Source organism: Tachyglossus aculeatus, chromosome 14, assembly GCF_015852505.1.
Source record: "Tachyglossus aculeatus isolate mTacAcu1 chromosome 14, mTacAcu1.pri, whole genome shotgun sequence".
NCBI lineage: Eukaryota > Metazoa > Chordata > Mammalia > Monotremata > Tachyglossidae > Tachyglossus > Tachyglossus aculeatus.
In genome coordinates this window covers 42,665,514-42,681,072 of record NC_052079.1, presented here as the reverse complement: position 1 = coordinate 42,681,072, position 15,559 = coordinate 42,665,514, and the positions used below count along the sequence as shown (strand labels likewise).

The window sequence follows — 15,559 nt, the reverse complement described above, 5'->3', positions numbered from 1 at the left end:
GGAAGACAGACAAAATTAATTACAGATGGATTATGCAAGTAAGTGTTATGAGGCTGGGATGAATATCAAAGGGCTTCCACCTGTCCTTGACTCCTTCTAGCTTACGGAACAGTTAGAGTATTTCAGATTCACCGACTCAGTTATCCTCAAAACTGTCTCCACTGAACTACTGTTGCTAGAGTCTCTTTGCCCAGAATCATGAAAATAAGATGTATTTGGTGAGACTAGGCCAGTCACTTATTTTCCAGTTGTGTGTTCCAAGACCACAAGATTAGAAAAAGCAAAAATAAAAACTGGCTCATAACATTTCTATATTTGAAACACTATTCTCCATATACTTATATTAAAAAATATTCTCCCCGCCACTAGAGATGCTTTAAATTAGCTTGGGTTTAGTTATCGTCAATAGCGTTATTTTTTTTCTATAGAGAAGCCTCAATTGAAAGTTGTCTCTATTCAAGCCATTAGCAAATTTAAATGGTAGTAGACACGAACGTGCTCACATTATTCCCTTAAGTAAAACTGCCTGCCCTTGATGTTGAGAGAAGAGGTTTTGACTGGATTAATGATATGAGATTTATAAAAACATTAAAAATTCATAAAAAAATGTGCTACAAATATCAGTTTTCTTGATCAGGTGCCCATCATGACAGCATAGACTACTATTTACACCAGTAACAACCAACTGATAGGGCTTGTGGTCAATCAGAAAATGTTTTTGCTAGGAACAAACGTGCCAGCTGGCTAGCATCTGAAGGAAGTTCAAACTGCTCTATGCTTTAAATCTCTGACAAACATCATGAATATTGTATTTCCCAAGGATAAAATGTGAAAAGCAAGATTTACGCATTTTTCAGAACATTTTTTTTGGGGGGGGGCGGGGGTTATGGTGTTTGTAAAATGATAGACGAATGATACCAACAATGGTATTAAGCTCTGGGGTAGATATAAGATAATCCGGTTGGACACAGTTCCTGTCCCACATAAGGCTCACCATCTTAATTCCCATTTCACAGATGAGGTAACTGAGACCCAGATAATTTAATTGACTTACCCAAGGTTACAGCAGGCCAAGTGGCAGCGCCAAAATTAGTACTCAAGTCCTCTACCTCCTAGGGACTTGCTCTTTCCCCTACACCACGCTGTTTCTCAATTAGTTCTCAATCTAGCTATGTTTTTTGATAGCAGTATACTTTGGGCACTTTGGGTCTTAATTCAAAAATCGTATCTAAATCTAGAATTTGATCCTAACCTAATTTTATATTTTTAAAAAGCAGGATTAAATCCTTTAGAAAGCACGCTAGTTGTAATACCAAGCCCTAGTGTTTAGTAGTTGAAAGATATACCATCAGCTTTCTTCGCCCATCAGCGTAAATAATTAAATTGAACATTCTGTTCTAGTGGCTAGAGCATGAGTCTGGGAGTCAGAAAGTCTTGGGTTCTAATCTCAGCTCCGCCGCTTGTCTCCTGTGTGAACTTGGGCAAGTCACTTCTCCTCTGTGTCCTCTTCTGTAAAATGGAGACTAAGACTGTGAACCCTGTGTGGGACAGGGACTGTGTCCAACCGAATTATCTTGTATCTACCCCAGCGCTTAGAACAGTGCCTGGCACATAATAAGCGCTCAACAAATACCATTATTATTATTATAATTCTGCTATCATTTTCAGTTGCTATATTAATTACCTTTTCTTACCATTTCCTGTCCCCAATTCCAAATAGCCTGCAATGGTCACTGAGCCCCAGGGGAAGCTTGGCCAGTAACAAACGGAGGCCGCTTGCTTAAACTACATGACAATTTTCATTCATTCATTCAATTGTATTTATTGAGCACTTACTGTGTGCAGAGCACTGTACAAAGCGCTTGGAAAGTACAATTAGTTTGATACACATTCATGCACACCTCATGCCATAGTTCTTTATAATTAACTATTGGCTAGCTTTCCTACTTTAAAATTTTGCTGAAGTTCACTTACCTGCTTGTTGATCTCTGCCACTGAAAGTTGCAAGGCCAACAACATGAAGTCCGCACCACATACTGTTGTCCTCTCAGAGTTACAAAGCCCACGCCATCCTTTTCTAAACTTTTTGATCATAACTGAGACCGACTCCTGAAGGGTAGTCATTCTCCTAAAGAAAGGAGAGAAAATAAGGTTGAGGATCAAAGGAAGGTTAAAATGACCTTACCAATAAATTAGTTTCAGGCATACCATAATGATCATTACATTAATATTCTGCACTTACCAGCAAGGTGACTACTAACAACTTCAGGCAAGGCAGAAATTGAGCTGGTCTGATACTTTTCTTTCATTTCATTTGGCTCAAGACAATCTTTTGGAATAGGACAATCCACTGCTTTGGTTAAAATCAGGCGTAAGATATTATTCATTCAATCGTATTTATTGAGCGCTTACTGTGTGCAGGGCACTGTACTAAGTGCTTGTTTTAGGCACACAATATAAATTTGCAAAAAATATTTGTGGATGACGAAATGTAAAAAGGAGAAATAAAATTACTGGATCCGAACAACCATTTAACGACTATTCTGTCTGTGACAGGGGCAAGGATGCTTGGTAGATGTGAGATGGCCACCCTCCTTGAATAGTTAAGGAAAAACCATCTAACGATGTTCACTTCTACATCATTAACTCACGGACCACTTATCCTGAAAGGTCCCCAAGCCCCTAGTGAATCAATTCCAACTGCACCACTTCCCATGGTAACGAACCTCATACATTTATAACCTGCTATGGAGAAGTGATTTCTTTTATTTGTTCCTAACCTACCCGTCTCCAGGATTCAGTGCCCTATTATTCTTATGTCATGGGATCTGGTGAGCGATTCAAGTTCTGTCCTGTTCACACCTTTCATCATTTTGAAGACTTTCATTTCTCTTTGCCTTTTCCAACTGAGTCCTAAGTCTTTTTTTGTGTTACCCCGTTTCTATTCCTCTGAACACTGTGATTAATTAATGACAAACAATGGTATTTGAGTGCTTACTTACACAGACTACTGTACTGAAAGCTTGGAAAAGTACGCTATGGTAGAGTCGACAGACAGTGTGTATTAACATGGTGTCATTCTACTGATGCTTCTCACAAACTTGCTGCCATTAGCTACAGATTTTTCCCTATCACCTGAATACACCCTATTTGTCTTCATTACTACCAAGCAAAGCACACTGCTTTTTCGTCTGGCAGCCCTGTGACTCCACCCAAGTCCCTCCACTTGCTCAAAGCCCTCCTAAAAATAAAATAAAATAAAGTCGCCTCCTCCAGAAGGTAAAGGTCACTACTGTAATGTGGTCCTTGGGTTCTTGAGGACCCTGTATTACAGAAAACCTCCTTATAATAGTCACTGATTCAGTGGGAATTAATGAGTTGGAGGGTAGATTCATTCATTCATTCATGGTGCAGAGATATCACCATGGCTCACATTTGACAATAATAATCGTATTTATTGAGCGTTTACTGTGTGCAGAGCACTGTACTAAGCACTTGGGAAGTACAAGCTGGCAACATATAGTGACAGTCCCTATTTGTTAGGTGCTTACTATGTGCCAAGAACTGTTCTAAGAGCTGGGGAAGATACAAAGATAATCAGGTTGTCCCACGTGGGGCTCAGTCTTAATCCCCATTTTACAGATGAGGTAACTGAGGCACAGAGGAGTTAAGTGACTTGTCTAAGGTCAAACAGCAGACAAGCAGCAGAGCTGGGATGAGAACCCCTGTCCTCTGACTCCCAAAGCCCGTGCCGTTTCCACTAACACTACAATAAATAGAATTTTCCTGCCCACAATGAGCTGACAGTCTGGAGGGGGGGAAACAGATATTAGTATAAAAAAAATTACAGATATGTACGCAAGTAAGTATGCTTGATTGATTGATTAGATCCTAGCCAAAATACAGAGTGGCTCAGGGTTGTGGCAGGGCCTTGTCTAAAAGTGCTAGTCATGTTATAAAGTCCTTTTGCCTCTGTCCCTCCCTTAATAATAATAATAATCGATCGTATTTATTGAGCGCTTACTATGTGCAGAGCACTGTACTAAGCGCTTGAGCACTGTACTAATAATAATAGTTATAGTATTTGATAAGCATTGACTATGTGCCAAGCACTGTACTAAGCAGTGGAGTAGATACAAGGTAATCAGGTTGCCCCACGTGGGGCTCAGTCTTAATCCCCATTTTACAGATGAGGTCACTGAGGCACAGAGAAGCTAAGTGGCTTGCCCAAGGTCAAACAGCTGATAAGTGGCAGAGCCGGGATTAGAACCCACGTCCTCTGACTCCCAAGCCCGGGCTCTTGCCATTAGGCCACTCTGCTTCTCTGTGGCTCAGTTACCTTAGCTGTAAAATGGGGAGTCAAAGTGGGAACCCTAGGGGAGACAGGGACTGTGTCCAACCTGATTACCTTGGTCTACCCCAGCGCTTAGAACAGTGCTTGGCACACAGTAAGCATTTAGCAAGTACCCTAATATTTATTAAGTGCTGTAGGATTGAAAACCCCGCCAAGAAGCACGTGCATAGTTAAGAAACAAACAAGCCCGGCGGAGTGCGAAGAAGCAAAGCAGTAGCGTGGCTTAGTGGAAAAGCCCGAGCTTGGAAGTCAGAAGTCATGGGTTCGAATTCCGCCTCCGCCACCTGCCTGCTGCGTGACTCTGGGCGAGTCACTTCACTTTTCTGTGCCTCAGTTACCTCATCCGTAAAATGAAGATAATAATAATAATGGCATTTGTTAAGCGTTTACTATGTGTCAAGCACTGTTCTAAGCGCTGGGGAGCTACAAGGTGATCAGGCTGTCCCACATGGGGCTCACAGTCTGAATCCCCATTTTCCAGATGAGGGAACTGAGGCTCAGAGAATTTAAGTGACTTGCCCAAAGTCACACAGCAGACAAGTGGCGGAGTCAGGATTAGAACCCACGACCTCTGAGTCCCAAGCCCGGGCTCTTTCCACTGAGCCACACTGCTTCTCTAGTCTGTGAGTCCCACGTGGGACAACCTGATCATCTTGGATCTATCCCAGCGCTTAGAACAGTGCTTGGCACATAGTAATTGGTTAAGAAATAGCATGATTAATAATAATAATAATAATGATGACATTTATTAAGCACTTACTATGTGCCAAGCACTGTTCTAAGCGCTGGGGAGGTTACAAGGTGATCAGGTTGTCCCACAGGGGGTTCACAGTCTTAATCCCCATTTTACAGATGAGGGAACTGAGGCCCAGAGAAGAGAAGTGACTTAATAATAATAATAACAATGGCTTTTATTAAGCACTTACTACGTGCAAAGCACTGTTCTAAGCGCTGGGGAGTTTACAAGGTGATCAGGTTGTCCCACAGTTTTAATCCCCATTTTACAGATGAGGTAAATGAGGCCCAGAGAAGTTAAGTGACCTGCCCAAAGTCACATAGCTGACATTTGGCAGAGCTGGGATTTGAACCCATGACCTCTGACTCCAAAGCCCGGGCTCTTTCCACTGAGCCACGCTGCTTCTCTTGCCCAAAGGCACCCAGCTCACAATTAGAGAAGCAGCGGGCTCAGTGGAAAGAGCATGGGCTTTGCAGCCAGAGGTCATGGGTTCAAATCCCGGCTCCGACACTTGTCAACTATGTGACTTTGGGCAGGTCACTTCACTTCTCTGGGCCTCAGTTCCCTCATCTGTAAAATGGGGATGGGGACTGTGAGCCCCCCGTGGGACAACCTGATCACCTTGTAACCTCCCCAGCGCTTAGAACAGTGCTTTGCACATAGCAAGCGCTTAATAAATGGCATTATGATTACTATGAATTGGCAGAGTGGGGATTGGCAGAGCGGAAGACCCACTCCCCGGTGCCGCTCGTGAGACTGAGCCCCTTCCTTCCTCTCCCCCTCTCCATCCCCCTCATCTTACCTCCTTCCCTTCCCCACAGCACCTGTATATATGTCTGTACATATTTATTACTCTATTTATTTTACTTGTACATATCTATTCTATTTATTTTATTTTGTTAGTATGTTTGGTTTTGTTCTCCGTCTCCCCCTTTTAGACTGTGAGCCCACTGTTGGGTAGGGACTGTCTCTATATGTTGCCAACTTGGACTTCCCAAGCGCTTACTACAGTGCTCTGCGCACAGTAAGTGCTCAATAAATACGATTGATTGATTGATTGATTCTCTGGGCCTCAGTTCCCTCATCTGTAAAATGGGGATGGGGACTGTGAGCTTCCCATGGGACAACCTGATCACCTTGTAACCTCCCCAGCGCTTAGAACAGTGCTTTGCACATAGCAAGCGCTTAATAAATGGCATTATGATTATTATGAATTGGCAGAGCGGGGATTGGCAGAGCGGAAGACCCACTCCCCGGTGCCGCTGGTGAGACTGAGCCCCTTCCTTCCTCTCCCCCTCGTCCCCCTCTCCATCCCCCTCATCTTACCTCCTTCCCTTCCCCACAGCACCTGTATATATGTTTGTACATATTTATTACTCTATTTATTTACTTATTTTACTTGTACGTATCTATTCTATTTATTTTATTTTGTTAGGATGTTTGGTTTTGTTCTCCGTCTCCCCCTTTTAGACTGTGAGCCCACTGTTGGGTAGGGACTATCTCTATACGTTGCCAACTTGTGCTTCCCAAGCGCTTAGTACAGTGCTCTGCACACAGTAAGTGCTCAACAAATACGATTGATTGATTAGAACCCAGGACCTCTGACTCCCAAGCCCGGGCTCTTTCCACTGAGCCACGCTGCTTCTCCTTAATCAATCAATCAATCGTATTTATTGAGCGCTTACTGTGTGCAGAGCACTGGACTAAGCGCTTGGGAAGTCCAAGTTGGCAACATCTAGAGACAGTCCCTACCCAACAGTGGGCTCACAGTCTAAAAGCGGGGAGACGGAGAACAAAACCAAACATACTAACAAAATAAAATAAATAGAATAGATATGCACAAATAAAATAAATAGAGTAATCATCATCATCAATCGTATTTATTCATCATCATCATCAATCATATTTATTGAGTGTTAACTGTGTGCAGAGCACTGTACTAAGCGCTTGGGAAGCACAAGTTGGCAACATCTAGAGACAGCCCCTACCCAACAGTGGGCTCACCGTCTAAAAGGGGGAGGCGGAGAACAAAACCAAACATACTCACAAAATAAAATAAATAGAATAGATATGCACAAATAAAATAAATAGAGTAATCATCATCATCATCATCAATCGTATTTATTGAGTGCTTACACTGTGCAGAGCACTGTACTAAGCGCTTGGGAAGTCCAAGTTGGCAACATATAGAGACAGTCCCTACCCAACAGCAGGCTCACAGTCTAAAAGGGGGGAGGCGGAGAACAAAACCAAACATACTAACAAAATAAAATAAATAGAATAGATATGCACAAATAAAATAGAGTAATCATCATCATCATCATCAATCGTAATTATTGAGTGCTTACTGTGTGCAGAGCACTGTACTAAGCGCTTGGGAAGTTCAAGTGGGCAACATATAGAGACAGTCCCTACCCAACAGTGGGCTCACAGTCTAAAAGGGGGGAGATGGAGAACAAAACCAAACATACTAACAAAATAAAATAAATAGAATAGATATGCACAAATAAAATAGAGTAATCATCATCATCAATCGTATTTATTCATCATCATCAATCGTATTTATTGAGCGCTTACTGTGTGCAGAGCACTGGACTAAGCGCTTGGGAAGTCCAAGTTGGCAACATCTAGAGACAGTCCCTACCCAACAGTGGGCTCACAGTCTAAAAGGGGGAGGCGGAGAACAAAACCAAACATCCTAACAAAATAAAATAAATAGAATAGATATGCACAAATAAAATAATAAATACATAATCATCATCATCATCATCAATCGTATTTATTGAGTGCTTACTGTGTGCAGAGCACTGTACTAAGCGCTTGGGAAGTCCAAGTTGGCAACATGTAGAGACAGTCCCTACCCAACAGTGGGCTCACAGTCTAAAAGGGGGGAGAAGGAGAACAAAACCAAACATCCTAACAAAATAAAATAAATAGAATAGATATGCACAAATAAAATAAATAAGAGTAATCATCATCATCATCAATCGTATTTATTCATCATCATCAATCGTATTTATTGAGCGCTTACTGTGTGCAGAGCACTGGACTAAGCGCTTGGGAAGTCCAAGTGGGCAACAGATAGAGCCAGTCCCTACCCAACAGTGGGCTCACAGTCTAAAAGGGGGGAGACGGAGAACAAAACCAAACGTACTCACAAAATAAAATCAATCAATCAATCGTATTTATTGAGCGCTTACTATGTGCAGAGCACTGGACTAAGCGCTTGGGAAGTACAAATTGGCAACACATAGAGACAGTCCCTGCCCAACAGTGGGCTCACAGTCTAAAAGGGGGGAGACAGAGAACAGAACCAAACATACCAACAAAATAAAATAAATAGGATAGAAATGTACAAGATAAATAAACAAATAGAGTAATAAATATGTACAACCATATATACATATATACAGGTGCTGTGAGGAAGGGAAGGAGGTAAGATGGGGGGATGGAGAGGGGGACGAGGGGGAGAGGAGGGAAGGGGCTCAGTCTGGGAAGGCCTCCTGGAGGAGGTGAGCTCTCAGTAGGGCCTTGAAGGGAGGAAGAGTGAGGGGCGTCCATCAGCTCAGCTCACCTCAGCTCCCCTCACGAGGCCCGAGGCCTCGCCGCCTCAGCCGCTTCCCCGCGGGTCGGTTCGAATGTGGGCCGGCTTGGCCGGGCGGCCAATCACAGCGCGCGACCTTTGACCCGGAAGTATAACCCGCCAGGCCCGAAGTGGGCCGCTCGCCCGCCCCCTCGCCTCAGGACAGGCCTGAGGCGCCCTCTGACCTCCATCTTTGGTGCGTATTTGAGGGGCTGGGGACGGGGGGGGGGGGACTGCCGCCGCGCCCCGCCATTCAATCAATCAATCAATCAATCAATCAATCGTATTTAGTGAGCGCTTACTGTGTGCAGAGCACTGGACTAACCGCTTGGGAACATCTAGAGACAGTCCCTACCCAACAGTGGGCTCACAGTCTAAAAGGGGGAGGCGGAGAACAAAACCAAACATCCTAACAAAATAAAATAAATAGACTAGATATGCACAAATAAAATAAATAAATAAATAGAGGAATCATCATCATCATCAATCGTATTTATTGAGCGCTTACTGTGTGCACAGCACTGGACTAAGCGCTCGGGAAGTCCAAGTTGGCAACATATAAAGACAGTCCCTACCCAACAGTGCGCTCACAGTCTAAAAGGGGGAGACGGAGAACAAGACCAAACATCCTAACAAAATAAAATAAATAGAATCGATATGCACAAATAAGATAAATAAATAAATAGAGGAATCATCATCATCATCAATCGTATTTATTGAGCGCTGACTGTGTGCAGAGCACTGGACTAAGCGTTTGGGAAGTCCAAGTTGGCAACATATAGAGACAGTCCCTACCCAACAGTGGGCTCACAGTCTAGAAGGGGGAGACGGAGAACAAGACCAAACATCCTAACAAAATAAAATAAATAGAATAGATATGCACAAATAAATGCATGAGAATAATCAGATAAATAAATAAAATAAATATGCACAAATAAATAAATGAGAATAATCATCATCAGTCGTATTTATTGAGCGCTTACTGTGTGCAGAGCACTGGACTAAGCGCTTGGGAAGTCCAAGTTGGCAACATCTAGAGACAGTCCCTACCCAACAGTGCGCTCACAGTCTAAAAGGGGGAGACGGAGAACAAGACCAAACATCCTAACAAAATAAAATAAATAGAATAGATATGCACAAATAAAATAAATAAATAAATAGAGGAATCATCATCATCATCAATCGTATTTATTGAGCGCTTACTGTGTGCAGAGCACTGGACTAAGCGCTTGGGAAGTCCAAGTTGGCAACATAGAGAGACGGTCCCTACCCAATAGTGGGCTCACAGTCTAAAAGGGGGAGACGGAGAACAAGACCAAACATCCTAACAAAATAAAATAAATAGAATAGATATGCACAAATAAATGCATGAGAATAATCAAATAAATAAATAAATAAAATAAATATGCACAAATAAATAAATGAGAATAATCATCATCAGTCGTATTTATTGAGCGCTTACTGTGTGCAGAGCACTGGACTAAGCGCTTGGGAAGTCCAAGTTGGCAACATCTAGAGACAGTCCCTACCCAACAGTGCGCTCACAGTCTAAAAGGGGGAGACGGAGAACAAGACCAAACATCCTAACAAAATAAAATAAATAGAATCGATATGCACAAATAAAATAAATAAATAAATAGAGGAATCATCATCATCATCAATCGTATTTATTGAGCGCTTACTGTGTGCAGAGCACTGGACTAAGCGCTTGGGAAGTCCAAGTTGGCAACATAGAGAGACAGTCCCTACCCAACAGTGGGCTCACAGTCTAAAAGGGGGAGACGGAGAACAAAACCAAACATACTAACAAAATAAAATAAATAGAATAGATATGCACAAATAAAATAAATAAATAGAATAATCATCATCATCAGTCATATTTATTGAGCGCTTACTGTGTGCAGAGCACTGGACGAAGCACTTGGGAAGTCCAAGTTGGCAACATAGAGAGACAGTCCCTACCCAACAGTGGGCTCACCGTCTAAAAGGGGGAGGCGGAGAACAAAACCAAACATCCTAACAAAATAAAATAAATAGAATAGATATGTACAAGTAAAATACATAATTAGAGTAATAAATATGTACAAACATATATACATATATACAGGTGCCGTGGGGAAGGGAAGGAGGTAAGATGGGGGGGATGGAGAGGGGGACAGGAAGGAAGGGGCTCAGTCTGGGAAGGAGTCCCTACCCAACAGCGGCCTCACAGTCTAGAAGACTTCATCCAATATAGCTTTAACTCTATTTGCTCAGACGGTTTTAATAAATGATAATAATGGCATTTTTTTAAGCGCTTACTATGTGCAAAGCACTGGTCTAAGCGCCGGGGAGGTGGCAAGGTGATCGGGTTGTCCCTCGAGGGGCTCTCAATCAATCAGTCAATCGTATTTATTGAGCGCTCACTGTGTGCAGAGCACTCTACTAAGCGCTTGGGAAGGACAAGTCGGCAACACATAGAGACAGTTCCTACCCAACAGTGGGCTCACAGTCTAGAAGACTTCATTCAGTATAGCTTTAACTCTGTTTGGTCAGACGGTTTTAATAAATGATAATAATGGCATTTTTTTAAGCGCTTGCTATGTGCAAAGCACTGGTCTAAGCGCCGGGGAGGTTGCAAGGTGATCAGGTTGTCCCTCGAGGGGCTCACAGTAGGGACTGTCTCTATATGTTACCAACTTGTCCTTCCCAAGCGCTTAGTACGGTGCTCTGCGCACAGTAAACGCTCAATAAATACGATTGATTGATTCATCCCCATTTTATAGATGAGGGAACTGAGGCCCAGAGAATCAATCCATCAATCAATCGTATTTATTGAGCACTTGACCCCCTCTCCATCCCCCCCGTTTTATCTCCTTCCCTTCCCCACAGCACCTGTATATATGTTTGTACATATTTATTACTCTATTTATTGTACTTCTACATACCTGTTCTACTTATTTTATTTTGTTACTATGTTTGGTTTTGTTCTCTGTCTCCCCCTTTTAGACTGTGAGCCCACTGTTGGGTAGGGACTGTCTCTATATGTTGCCAACGTGTGCTTCCCAAGCACTTAGTACAGTGCTCTGCACACAGTAAGTGCTTAATAAATACGATTGATGATGATGATGATCCCCATTTTATAGATGAGGGAACTGAGGCCCAGAGAATCAATCAATCAATTGTATTGAGCGCTTACTGTCTGCAGAGACTGGACTAAGCGCTTGGGAAGCACAAGTTGGCAACACATAGAGACGTTCCCTACCCAACAGTGCGCTCACAGTCTAGAAGGAGTGAAGTGACTTGCTCAAAGTCACCCAGCTGACAGTTGGCGGAGCGGGGATTTGAACCCATGACCTCTGACTCCAAAGCCCATGCTCTTTCTACTGAGACACGCTGCTTGTCAGATTTTGACACCTGTCTACATGTTTTGTTTTGTTGTCTGGCTCCCCCTTCTAGACTGTGAGCCCTTTGTTGGGTAGGGACCGTGTGTATATTGTGTGTGTGCAGAGCACTGTACTGAGCACTTGGAAAAGTACAGTACAATAGAGAGTGACAATTCATTCAATCATATTTATTGAGTGCTTACTGTGTGCAGAGCACTGTACTAAGCACTTAGAAAGTACAGTTCGGCAACAGAGAATTCCCTACCCAACGACGGGCTCACAGTCTAGAAGGAGGAGACAGTCAATAAAACAAAACCAATAGACAGGCAGCGATAGCATCAAAATAGATAAATAAAATTATAGATATAGACACATCATTAATAAAATAAATAGAATAATAGGTAAAATATACACAAGTACAGTGGGGCGGGGAAGGGGGTAGAGCAGAGGGAGGGACAATCCCTGCTCACAACAAAATCATAGTCTACAGGGTAGGGATTGGCATAAATCTTGTCTTCCCAGGCACCAGCACCCCAAACTACCACCCACCTACCTTTTTTCAAAAAAAAAAAATATTTGATAAAGGCTTGCTCAATGCCAGACACTGAACTAAGAGATGGGATAGATTCAGGAGAATCAGGTTGGACCCAGCCCGTGCCCCACATGTTTAAGTGGAAGGGTGGCTAAGTAGTGGATCCTCCTTTTACAGTTGAGGAAACTGAGGCACAGGTCCCGCACAGCTACCTAAGTGGAAAGAGCCCGGGCTTGGGAGTCAGAGGTCATGGGTTCTAATCCCAGCTCTGCCACTTAATAATGATGGCATTTATTAAGCGCTTACTATGTGTAAAGCACTGCTCTAAGTACTTGGCTGTGTGACTTTGGGCAAGTCACTTCACTTGTTGTCCGTGCCTGTTCCCTCATCTGTTAAGTGGGGATTAAGACTGTGAGCCCCACATGGGGCAACCTAATTACCTTGTACCTACCCCAGCCCTTAGAACAGCGGTCTGCACGAAGTAAGTGCTTGACAAATACCATCTTCATCACCTGTGCCCCCTTTTCCCCCTGCATTGAGGAGAGCTGCAGCACATAAGGGGTTAAGAAAGGAGCATTCACTTGGGTCTGCCTCGGAAGGTGGGTTCAGCCCAATTTGGCCTTCTTTTTCTGCTCCCCTTATTCATTCCCCCCTCCCAGCCCCATAGCACTTGGGAATACATATCTGTAATTTATTTATATTAATGTCTACCTCAGCGCTTAGAACAGTGCTTAACACATAGTGAGTGCTTAACAAATTCCATTACTATTGCTATTGTTATTATTGTGTCGGTCTCCCCCTCTAGACTGTAAGCTCATTGTAGGCGGGGAATGTGTCTACCAACTCTGTTCTGTTGCATTCTCCCAAGCGCTTAGTACAGTGCTCTGCGCACAGTAAGCGCTTAATAAATGCAATCCACTGACTGATCTGACTTGTGCCGGAGCCCCGGCTTCAGGTGGGACAGACTGGAAGAAAATATACATCAAACTGAGAAGAAAGGAGGTTCCTGGATAAAGTTGCCAAATCTCCAAATATTCATTCATTCATTCAGTCGTATTTATTGAGCGCTTACTGTGTGCAGAGCACTGTACTAAGCGCTTGGGAAGTACAATATTGATTAATCTCATGTTACCTGCACTAAGCCTAACTAGTTTTGGACTCACACGCGGTGCCGCAAGTATTGTTTGAAGCCCACATTTATAATACAAACAGATGATCGTGTCTACCGACTCTGTGGTACTCTCCCAAGCGCTAAGAACAGTGCTGTGCACACAGTAAGGGCTTCGTAAATACTATTGATTGGTTAATTTAGGTGATAACTGGAAACCACAGTCTACCCCTTTGAGCATGGCATGGTCTGTTGTGTTCTATCTTGGAGAGTTTCTTGTTTATAATTTTTTTTAATGTCCAGTATTTTTTAAAAAACTCCCAGATCTGCTTGCCCACAAACTAACCATTAAAACCGACTGAAAACTTTTTTTAAAAATTAAGTGATGCCTTTTGTGTCCCAAAATCACTTAGGGTTTTTGGAAATGTTTTGCCTTTAGCAAATGTAGCTCAAGTACTAAGCAGAGAGAATCTGGTGTCATTATTTTGCCAGATTTTAAACTGACTTGACCATGAGCATTTTTTTACGTGGAATGCTTGTTCCTGTTTATCCAGTAGTGTTGTAAAATCATAGGCTTGTTTGTATCATCTGCTAAAGGAATGTTATTTTGATGCACTATAACTACCAGAATATTTTTTATGGTGTGTTATGGAATTTCTAACTCTCCGTTTATGTTGTACTGTAGTTCTGTGACCTGGTCCAGAAGGATTTTTTTTTACACCAACTTGAACTTTGTCACTCAAGATGAAGCAAGACTCATCACGAAATGCCGCCTACGTGGTAGACTGTGAGGATTATGTGCACGTGGTAGAATTTAATCCCTTTGAATGTGGAGATGAAGGAACGCTAATTGCGTATGGTGGCAATAATTATGTCGTCATTGGAACATGTAGATTTCAGGTAGGTCTGCAAAACTATTGAAGCGTTTCAGAGAGCAGTGAAGGGAGATAGGGAGAAGTCTTAAAGAAGTCATCTTTTTTTCCACAGAGGTTCTTGTGGGCAGGGAATGTGTCTGTTGTTACATTGTACTCTCCCAAGAGCTTACTACAGTGCTTTGTAAGCGCTCGATAAATACGATTGAATGAACGAATGAAAAGTTAAGTGAATTGTTTGGATTAATTTTGGCACTTTTCAGTAAACAGAGGTTAGAACTTGAAAACGATAATGCTTGTGGTACTTATTAAGCACTTACACTGGGCCGAGCTTAGGGGACACCCGAGATAATCAGATGGGGGACACAGTCACTGACCCACGTGGGGTATAGTATTTAAGCTCTGTTTTACCGGTGAGGAAACTGAGGCACAGAGAAGTCAAGTGACTTGTCCAAGACCAAACAACAGGCAGGTTGCAGAACCAGGATTAAAACGCCTGACTCCTAGTCCTGGTTTTTTCCTCAAGATCACACTGCTTTTCAATTTCTCTAATGTAGCTTACTACAGTACCTCTGTGATGGGCTTCCCTTCTCTCTTTGTCCCCCCTCCTTTCGAGACTCCTTTCATACATAGCAAAATCATCATTCAGTGTGAATATCCTATGAATCCTTTTTGAACTGATGCATGTCTTCCCGGAGGAAATCCTCCCCATAGTAAGGATGCATCCTTCTAGAACTGGAACCATGGTATTCTCGGATCCAGCCACGGTCTATTCTTCCATTCTGCAGTTTACTAAAAATTGTGTTCCAACTCAGACTTTTCTAAAAGGTAGTTATTTGTTTCTTTATAGGGATAATGTTCAAATATTTTCTAAAATCTTGACCGACACCATGTAACAAGAGTTTTCTTATGGCACAAACCAGGTGTCCGAAACACCTCTGTCGGTTAGGGTAAAGTGTAAGATTGTCTTGGATGTGTGGAAGTTGCCATTTATTAATGTATAATTTAG

General features: G+C 42.7%; 2 protein-coding genes across 4 annotated transcripts in view; one reads left to right on the top strand and one right to left on the bottom strand.

Annotated features, from left to right (window-relative positions):
* Positions 1-8,709, bottom strand: part of LOC119936850 (PARP1 binding protein) — a 54,797-nt gene extending 46,088 nt beyond the window's left edge. Inside the window, exons 1-2 of the mRNA XM_038756384.1 lie at positions 8,665-8,709; positions 1,975-2,128 (exon numbers count right to left, since the gene is read on the bottom strand). Coding sequence (XP_038612312.1) covers positions 1,975-2,124 — 150 coding nt within the window. The 5' untranslated portion in view covers positions 2,125-2,128; positions 8,665-8,709. The remainder of the gene's footprint in view (positions 1-1,974; positions 2,129-8,664) is intronic.
* Positions 8,710-8,789: 80 nt separating this feature from the next.
* The window catches only part of NUP37 (nucleoporin 37), a 34,278-nt gene continuing 27,508 nt past the window's right edge, over positions 8,790-15,559 (top strand). For all 3 annotated transcript variants that reach the window (XM_038756873.1, XM_038756872.1, XM_038756871.1), the window contains exons 1-2: positions 8,790-8,869; positions 14,364-14,578. In XM_038756873.1, coding sequence (XP_038612801.1) covers positions 14,423-14,578 — 156 coding nt within the window. In that variant the 5' untranslated portion in view covers positions 8,790-8,869; positions 14,364-14,422. The remainder of the gene's footprint in view (positions 8,870-14,363; positions 14,579-15,559) is intronic.